At 35.0% G+C, this 10,565-nt stretch overlaps 1 protein-coding gene across 1 annotated transcript; it reads left to right on the top strand.

Annotated features, from left to right (window-relative positions):
* Nucleotides 1-570: 570 nt before the first annotated feature.
* On the top strand, nucleotides 571-2,446 carry b3galt9 (beta-1,3-galactosyltransferase 9). Its single transcript, XM_088615583.1, has 2 exons — nucleotides 571-576; nucleotides 1,333-2,446. Exons 1-2 carry the CDS (start codon nucleotides 571-573, stop codon nucleotides 2,425-2,427), a joined length of 1,101 nt encoding a protein of 366 aa, XP_088471709.1. The 3' UTR covers nucleotides 2,428-2,446.
* Nucleotides 2,447-10,565: the final 8,119 nt, after the last annotated feature.

Genomic DNA, 10,565 nt, shown 5'->3' with positions numbered 1-10,565 from the left:
TTATAGCTTTTTTCATCTCTGGTAGCCCTCAATAATGGAAGTAAACCACATATGACATATAATTAAATTTTATGAAACCAAATATAGAGATCTACTTTATAAAGTAAATGATCTGTCCTCAGACTTTTCTGTGTGCCATTTCTTTACATGCTGCATATTCACCAAACCGGTTCTATCAGTAATACTGAACAGGAGTTCAGTTTCTTAATGTGGTGGAACATATATTTATATTTAAGAAAAACAGAAACTTACTTTTTCACTTCCTAGATTGAAACAGCTTCTGTCCAGTGCTGTATCTAGGATTTTCGTCTTAACCCATATTCATCACATCAATATATTCATGTGGAAGGCTACTTTCATTATCATTTGGCCAGTCATTCGAACAGGGTGCATGGGATTGCATTACTTGTCTTTGTATCTGGTGACTATGAAACTGAGGTCAGTTGCACCGAAACCTAATTACTGTACCATATTGTTCTATTAGCTTCAGACTGACTTTCATGTGCAGTACAGGACTGTAGTAATACATCTTGATGAAAAGAAAATCGCAAACCAACTGACTGAGCCACCATGCAAGTAAGTGCTACATTGATTTTATATATAATTTCTTCTTGATATAATTACATACATATCTACAGTAATAAATATTACACCCATTATAAATGTCATGAATCAAGTATTGTTTGCTTTAAAAGATAGCTAGTGGACAATTCACGATAAACCCAACTGAAGTTAAACCTGAACATGAACATCTTTTAGATTTAGTCATTTATGAAAAGCAGGAGCAACTTCTTTTACTTATCGGAGTGTGTTTTAATTGTCAAGTATGAAATTAACTGAAACAGAGAGGAGTACTATTTAGCAGACACCAGTAGTGTGCATTTTGTAGGTACCAAGTTCAATATATTATAAATTGAATAACAAACAAGTTAATTGGAACCAAAATGTATTTTATTGGGTGACTAAGCCAGTGTAGTACTGGATGCTCCTTCTGATCAAGAAACTCTCCTCAAGTGAAAATGACGTACATGATACACATGCTAAATGAATTGTAGTAACATTTGCAGAAAGCACATACGACAGAAAATTAGTAAATATGAATTTCCATTTGACTACATCTAAGTGCTTTGGTTATGTTACTCAAAGCTTATTCTACTCATTAAAAAAATGAGGTGATCTGATGCTGAATGTACATCAGTCCTGCTACCTACAGTATGTTTCAGGGTTACAAGTGTTGATGAGATGTCTGTCAGAGTGTGACAGGCCACACAGATATTTCTAGGCCTGATAATCCTCTTTTAAAGTTCTTTAACAAGACACCTGTTGTTCCAGTTATCATTCTGCAGGCTTCACACTCACCAATGGTGCTTCCTTCTCTTCAACATCATCCTCTTTCACGCCTTGCTGTTCGGAGCAGATTTTGTGGAAGAATACCTTCTCCAGCCCTATCCGGGCACATACAATGATGGCAAAGTGCTAGAGATCCGAGAGAGAGCCAGGAAGCTGGACCTGAATGTGGCAAAGGACAATATCTCAAAATACTACACCATCAGCAATCCCAATGTATGTTCTGGCCGGGACATCTTTCTGTTGTCTATGATCTTCAGCACACCAGAGAATGGGACAAGAAGAGAGGAGATCAGAAAGACTTGGGCTAACTTTACCGAGGTCAAAGGCTTTACAGTTCATACGTTGTTTGTTCTGGGGTCTTCACAGTCTGGAACCATTCAGGCTGAAGTCATGGAGGAATCCACAAAGCACGGTGATATCATTCAAGGGAAGTTCATTGATTCTGCTAGCAACCTAACACTCACGATGGTTCTCACTATGCAGTGGACTGTGACTTTCTGTCCCTATGCACGTTTTATCCTCAAAACAGATGAGACCATGTTCGTGAACTATGCAGCTGTAGTGGAATATTTATTAAGCATGAGGAGGCATCCTGAAGATCTCTACATTGGTAGAGTGATCCATCAGGAAATGCCTAACAGAGACCCACACAGCAGCGATTTTGTGCCAATCAGCCAGTATCCAGATAAGTATTTTCCTGACTACTGCAGAGGCTCAGCTTTCGTTATTTCCCAAGATGTAGCCCGGAAGATATTTGTAGCTTCTGCTGAAGTAAAGGTCCCTGTGCCCACAGATGTGTTCATTGGATTGTGTGCCAAGAAAGCAGGTGTCACCCCGACTCATAGTTTCAGGTTTTCTGGGGAAAAGCACATAAGATACAATAACTGCTGCTACAAATTTATCTTCACCTCTTCTGAAATGACGACAGAGGAGCTATTCCTCATTTGGAAAGACCTTAATGATGGGAAGAGTTGCACTTTGTTAGAAACTTACTACGGCCTAGTGGCATGTAAGGTTCTAACCTACCTTGACAAGTTTGCCTTCTTTAATACAGGTTCAATAAAGGAAACAAATTAATCAGGGGATATCTATTTTTGGGAAAATGATACTACAGCTTCCATTTTTTCCATGGGGCTTTTTACTGCCTATGATAAAAAAGAAACAAGATCTCTAAATATTAGTTTTTTCTCTTTCTTGTAGAATTTCGTTTCCTGACTCTCTTGTTTTGTATACTTTTTCTTTAGAAAAATAATAGCAAAGATGTTTATATAAAATGTTCATCGACATAATGTATGGTATACTGTGAATTCTAAAGCACAAACAAGATGAAAGACAAAACTCTGTTGGCATAGAAATTAGTATTCTAAGTATGTCTGCTGAAATACGGGTTGAAAACAATCTGTGTCCTGACAGGTATATGAGGGCATTGGTGAGATTCTGGGACGTGTCTCTCCTGAACCTTGAACCCCAGTGACGAATCCCAGCTGGTGCATAATGCAGCCCTCCCTTTCTGTGAGAAACAGATGTCTGACCTTGGTGAACAACAAAGGCTCCAGGAGAAAAGAAAATGTAATGCTTCTGACTAAAATGACAGATGATGCTGCTACCTTTTAAGTCCTAATTAATCAGAGGGGGCAGATGGAAGCAAAAGCTTTCAGAATAAAATCAAAGAACTACAAAACTGGCACAAAAACTTTTAACTTGGGGATTGTGTGTTATTTATTTATTGTCCACTTAATTCATTTCACCTGGGTGTCATGTCTAAATTTACTGAACGCTTCTATGGCATTCATAGTTGTGTTTTGCAGGATATGCATCTATAAAGAAGTTCAATATGCAAAAACTAAGATATTTTGCATGCAATTTATGTCAAAAATACATTGATTATAGAAATTAATGTACTGAATGAAGTTAGCTGTTTGTACTGTTAAGATGGACATACATACTTCTAAAAAGTTATTTAATTACACATAATACATTAATTATTAATATATTTAAATAAGTAAATTACCTTTAGTGCATACTTTCAATCATTTGTATATTTGCAATGTATTTTGCGCCCTCTACTGGCATTATCCAAGTGAAGGAAGAGAAGAAGGTTAAGAAATAAACGAAATTGATTCATTTAAAATGATTCTGATTTTCTCTACACCGTCCTTTTAACTGGAAATGTACTGTAAGTGAATGATATGAGATCCCTAAGCCCGAAAGAATAAAAAAGAAAAAACAACAATACTAATTCGTGGTTTGGACTGCCATGTGTTTTTTATATGATATTTATACCTAAATTTACAATGACATGAAAAGTTACTCTGAAACCTTTTCACTAAATTCCAAACTTAAGCATCCCCAGGCACATTAAAATAATGTTCCGGCTCTGTTTAGGAATATGGGTGTGCAATGTGAGGAATCACAACACAGTATGCAGTACATCACTCAACAGTTTGTGTGTTGAAAACGATTCATAATAGACGTAAGAAAACAGATTAACTTCTAAAGATATGGAGGAGTGCATCCGTCTACACGCTATTATAATAAACTATTGCACTCTGTTTCTCCTGTCTTTCCCAAAGAATTTCCCAAAGTAAGTCTGAATAAATTGTTTGAAACTTGGTGTTGACTTACATCAAAGTAAGAATGCTCAAATGATTTAATATTACAATTCAGTAGATAATACAAAAAAGTATGAGCTTACTAATTGCAAATAGTAGATTTTTGTTCACTCTATAATAAGAGAGTACAAGTAACTTTAATGGCAAGGTCAAGTCAACAGATGTTGGATGACTCTGCGTTTGGGAAAATCTTTTGACAACATCTGTGGTATATTTTTAAGACACAAACTGAGTGTGAAAAGGGTGTATTTGTCATACCGTAGTATTGTAATGCTGTTTTGAATAAACTAAAATAATATACAACTGCGAAAGTGTCCCCAAGTATTCGTTTTGTGTGTGTGTGGTGGGGGTGTTATAAAGTAGTCCCTATGTACAAATTAGGTGTATTATCCAATGTAAGGATAAAGTATAATCTGAACAGGTATCTGAGTATTTAGTGATTCAGTGTAGTACACAGAGTGTGTGCACACTTACCAAGTTGTAAAAACTTGTTGAGCTTTGTTTTTTTTTCCTTGCAGAGATGTCTGTAAGAGAGGTTGAGAAGCAATAAAATTCTGCCTGTGATTTCCTCCCCTCCACAAAGTTTTGATGCTGATGAGTATTACCTGGTAAAATGCATACCAGCATTTATAGCCTTAATCAGTAGTGCTTAGTGTTAGCAGTACACACAAAGCTGTCCTGCACTGTATCTCTTACAGCCTGGAACACTGAAGACAACATCTCAACTTAGACAATTGATTCACAAAAAAATAAAAAATCTGGACAATTTTTCATTGGGTTTTTCATGAATTGTGAACAACATGGAGTTTTGTGACTGACCTCCACATACTACATATTAACAAAGCACAATCCTTATACAAAGTAATTTGGTCTCATATAACAAGTAGAAATATATTCTCTATATATTTCATTGTACCTGTGTACTGTATATAAAGTACAGTATGCTTCCGTACACACACTACAAGTGTTTCACTAGGAATAACAGCCTTCTGAATCAGATGCTTTTGGAAAAGTTTATTTAAATATAAGAAGTTTTAGCTTAACCAACTTGGTTAAGCGGCAGTCCTCTGGCCATAGAACAAGGGAACGTGGACCCACGTTCAGAGAGAGGAGGTAACCAAGCAGGGGTGGAGATGGAGTGGAGGGATGCTTGAGACAAAATCTGAAAAAGAGATGTTTGTGTGTGATGTATGTTGCTAACGTCAATCATAATTACGACTTAGAATCATAAAGTGAAATTGGCTTGTTTGTCATCATTGCTCCTCACCTGCAGTGAACAACTTCTTTTGTTTTTTAGATCTTGCACTTTAACAAATAAATAATAAAATTAGATTCTACAGATTCATATATACAGTACTGTAAATAATAGAAGACATCTGTAGTAATAGAACTATAGTATAAAATTTAACGATGCATGTACAATATAGAAGGTAAAAGTCACTAACAATGATTTCATCATCTCTTATGTGTCTTGCTAAAATTGTGGTGAGGTGAGGTCAGCAAAAGTTCCAACTATACCTTGTTTGGAGAACCAAAGTTCTACTCAATGGAATGGGGGTGGTGGTCTATTATTAATCCCATATAGAGTCTTTCACCTTTCCCTTGTAAAAAAAGAGATTATTAACTAAAGCTAAAGAGGGAATTCAAATCCCAATTAACACAATGCACCAATAAATTTAAATTGCATAGGCTTTATGCAAAAGCAGCCAAAAAACAATGAAGTCAGGAATGAGGACAACATGATTTTCTCCAAGCAATCCTCTGATTACAATTTGGAAGACCAAAGGGGGCTATTAGCAAAATATAACTTGTTCACCACAGGGTACCTGGATACCACATTTCACGTTCTTCCAAAAAAAGTGCCAATATATCCGCAAGGCTTTTCGAGTGAATAGAAAAATGAAATCATTCCTCCAAGCACAAGGTTTTCTGGCAGGGAGGGTAGCAACTGGTCTACTGAATGATATGATGAATAAGCAAACTTATGTTCTCAAAGGCAAGTCAAGACAGGGTCATGGCCTCGAGATCAACAAATACCAGCTCGAATGAAAATCTAAGAAAATTTGAACAAAAGCCTATACATATAAAAATGTATTCTAAATCCACAGGCTGGCACAGAACTTTGAAGGTTTTCTCTTTGCCAGACATCTGTATTCCATGGAATAAAAAATCACTTTCCTGTTATCTAGGGAATATGGGAGAGAGAATAACATGGTTTTACACTCCAGTAGTTTTAGCAACAGCTCCCTAATAGTTTTGATCCCTTCAGATTTACCCTTCATATCTTTCACTTGACTTCACATCATTTGTCAGTTCTCCTCTTGTGACTACTTTAGCCTAATGTGTACATGAAAACCACAAAAGTTGAGTTTTATTCTTTAGCCTACTTTAGCCTAATGTGTACGTGAAAACCACAAAAGTTGAGTTTTATTCTTTCTCTACCACAGCAAATGTAATCCATCATACAATATCTTTATATTACACTGGCCTCTGCATAAGGCCCCGCATTGTTGATGTTCTATTGCTGTTTCTATGAAATCATTAAATGAAGCATTGGTAGTGTGCCATTGATAGACTCCCTGGTTCCTAGCAATTCAGATTGAAAGTGCCCCTTCTTGTATTCTTGTGAGCTAATATTCTACAGGTACACATTTTCTAATGGAGTAAGAGCAGAAGGTTTGGTTTCATATTTTCAAACTCAATAACACTTGCCTGCCACTACCTTTGATGATTATCCAATGCTAAAAATGGCACTTTTGTTTCCTGCACATCTCAAAAGGCGGCTTCATTCATTGTTTCAAGGCAGATGTTCATGAAGTTAATGTCAGACGTGATGCAGCCAGAGGGCAGTGCTGCTGGAAAGCTCATAAATATGTCTTCTGCAACAATGATTATTTATTGCAAAACACAAATACTTTCAAACTATTAAACCAACAACTGTTTTTAAGTGAGTAATTATCTTGCACCAGAGCTGGCAGCCAGCTTGAAGGGTTGAATCCCATAAGGCTTTAAAAAACACTTGTTTTGGGGGGGTACTGTACCTTTTCCATTATACATTTGAGAAGAGCTGGATCCTAGTCCAACAACGGATACAAGCGTCGTAGGGCACGCACAGATACAAACAGAGACACACACCTTACACCCGGGCAAATTTTCACAAAAGTCAATTAACCTTCCAGCATGTTTTTGAACTGGGAGGAAACCAGTGGATCCTGTGGAAATCCTCTTGAACACAAGGAGAACATACCACTTCCACACAGACACTGTAGCACCCCAGGTTCAGAATGGAGCTTGGGCTCCAGGTCTTTAAGGCAGCAATGCTAACCATTGGTCAACTGTGCCACATACAAATATATATATATATTTGAAATTCAAATCAGTCAGGAAGTATCTTTATACTAATGAATGTAGAAAAATCATGTAAAAGAAAATTAACCACATAACATAATAGATCAACGGCTTTGGAAATGAGAAAACAAATCAGGAGTAACAGAAAACTAAGCTGGTCCGACCTTCTTCTCGTCAAGAGCCGACGCCAATGTGTCTATTACGCCACGTTGGTCTGACTTAAAACAAACTATATTGCCACACAAGTCAATTTAAGCGTATGTCAGCTGTTGAAATCCAGAGTGCACAGAAAAACATAAGCTGAATATTTTAAAATATAAACAACTGGGAAAATTCAACTCTAAGAGAAAAGATTATGTATCTGGGCAGATAGATACAACAGGGGCCACACAGCATTTAAAGATTCATTAGGGAGTTGTTTCTTCAAGCAGATCTGAGAAACAAACTTGCTGGCATCTTATGTTACGACGCTGGTGTGACAAGAGCTTGGAGCAAACAAAAGATCACAGAAATGTGACCGAATAAGATCACCCCAGGCCTGCATCCTTGAAACACCTGAAAAGTTAATTAAATTAACATCTGCGATCAACAAAAAAGGTAAGACTTTTTTCAATGGATTTTTGAATGTTATTATTGTTTCAATGCAGCAATTTCAGCTGCAGAGCTCAAGCTTCTTAGCAGAAGAGTACATTATGAAAGCACATCAAGAATTTCAGCATATTCTCATTTTGTTTGCATCATTTGTTTGCCTGCTTAGCACTTGATAGGCAAAAAGACAATTCAACAGACTTCATAACTGAATGCACTGTTGCCAAATATTTTAAATTTAAGCCTAATGACTGTTAAGTTACCCCCCTGCAAAACCGAGTTCAGAACCAAATTCAACCTGTAAAGAAGAAACAGATTGTTAATTATCCTCCAGTGAATATGGCCTAGAAATTTGACTTTTCAGTTGTACTGTATTGTGTCAAAATCCTTAAACTATCCTGTAATGAATATAACACACAGAAATTAATTATCAGAATAATAGTAGTAGAATGATAACTGTTCCTGTACTGTTGCTGGAAAATGTACATTAAACATTACAAATAGAACAGAACTGTATTCCTCAGGAGTAATTTTAAAGCTTTACTTTACATTTCAATGATGCCATGAGTATTCTATAGGGTGTTTAACAACAGTTTAAGGCTAATTTTGGCTTTGATATGATGCAGGGGCCTCATGTATACAGAATCAGTTGAATGCTGATCTGCCTGGTTTGTCACCATTATTAGTGTTGATGGACAACTACATACAGTATTAAGATATATTATTATGCAGCAATTCTAATGCTCAGCAAGACATGCATTGTTAAAAATATATACAAAAAGTCAAGTATGGAAAAGTTTAATGGACTATACAGTACTTAGTTTGCAATGCATAAATCTAATGTAGCCAATTATACAATACAATAATTCCTAGCTCCTCAGTTCGTATAAATCTTAAGCTTTCTCGATTTTTTTGCTGGTACTTGCTATATTTACTATATTTATTGCTATATCTTTCTAAGATAAATTACAATATTATCAGATGAAACTGGTTGCACTTGAATTAGTCATTGATTTACATAAGGATGCTTGTGAAATTGAAACAATTTATTACTATTAACAGAACACAATTTAATTGCCTCAGTTCTTCTTTCTTCTTTAGTTTCTGTAAAGAAATTATCCTACCAATTAAAGATGTTGAATAGCCTCTTGCCAGTAAGTTCTCTCATGTATTATTCAGAAAGAAAATTAGTTCCTGCAAAAATATCCTGTCATTTGACAGCTCTGAGCCACTTGATACTGTATTGTTCAAGCTTGCTCAAGTTTCTGCAGCCTAAAGCAACTTTCTATTGTATTAAAAAGTACAAATTAAGAATTATTTTGCAATTGCACATAGATCAAATGAAAACAAGAAAATTTGGAAGTTTATACTAAACAAATACATTTGACAAGCTATTTACTTTGACATCAGACCTCTTTCAATAAAGATTAAAAGTTATTTACTTATTATTACAATTATTACTCTTTATTATTATATCATTTACATAATTAAGAACCTTAACTTACCTTTAATAGAGTACACTACATTATATACTGTATGTACCCCTAATTCACAAAACACATTTATAAGAGAGAGTACCTTTAATGAAAAGCTATTTTAATGTAGAAATGCATACAGTACATTCACTTGTAAAAATCATAACAGAAATGTTAAAATGCAGTAATAATGAAAAACTTCCAATAGGTAAACTAAGAAAAAGAAATGAGAAAATAAATCAGAAATTAGAAAAGAAAAGCCTAAGTATATATATTTATTTTACACTATTCTTATATAAATTATGTATACAGTTAAAATAATGTAATTTGGGGAAGTGCAGTGTTCAGATTTATTCATAACTCTGATGAAAAAAACCCATCATACAGGAGATTGAGTTATAGATTGGATATTGTATTTCACATTCAAAATTGTCAAATAATGTTATAAGGTAATAAAACTAGCACACTATCTATTAATAACAGTCTTATCATGACATAAGAAAATTTATAAGAAAATGTGTTTGTTGTATAGCAACTGTTTTTAACATGTATTATTAAGTTAGATCTATAGTTAATGGATAACCTTAAAGGTTTACTGCTGCAGGCAATGTAGCCTATCAGCCTATTATATATTATGTTCATGCAGTACAGTGTTTCCTAACTGATGTTGATATGATTTTTCATAGACAGTTTAATCGCGGACTGCAAGAAAAGGTGCAATGAATTTGAATCAGGATGGCTCCTTAAAAAAACAACAGAAGCACAATGAACAGTTTCTTCAGAGTTTGTTTGAAAGGGGATTCTTAGCTTGGAAAAAAGATGTTGAAGTAAGTGAACTCTATGCATTAATACTGTATGTTATTTTACAGTGTGGAACTCCAACATATAAGGATAAACATCTTAACCAGGTATTTTGCATTCATGAAACTTTATTATTGCTCTCTTGTACGCAAATATGATATACCCAATGCAAATTATGTGCTTTTGTTAAATTTGTTTCTTCTGTATCAAAAGAAAGTAAAGGTCTGTTGATAAAACAGGTTAAAAAGCAAAACAAACAACAATTTGATGTTCTATGAATATTATTAATTTTTTTAAAGAATTTTGCATATAATAAGCATAACAACCTAGACATTTAATTGTCAATAGTGGTTAAACCAACATGAAAAAAGACACCTTGAGAGGATGCCAA

Source organism: Lepisosteus platostomus, chromosome 21, assembly GCF_059453375.1.
Source record: "Lepisosteus platostomus isolate fLepPlt1 chromosome 21, fLepPlt1.hap1, whole genome shotgun sequence".
Taxonomy (NCBI): Eukaryota; Metazoa; Chordata; class Actinopteri; order Semionotiformes; family Lepisosteidae; genus Lepisosteus; species Lepisosteus platostomus.
Note: the sequence above shows the minus strand (reverse complement) of the source record. Positions and strands in the feature narration are given on the sequence as shown.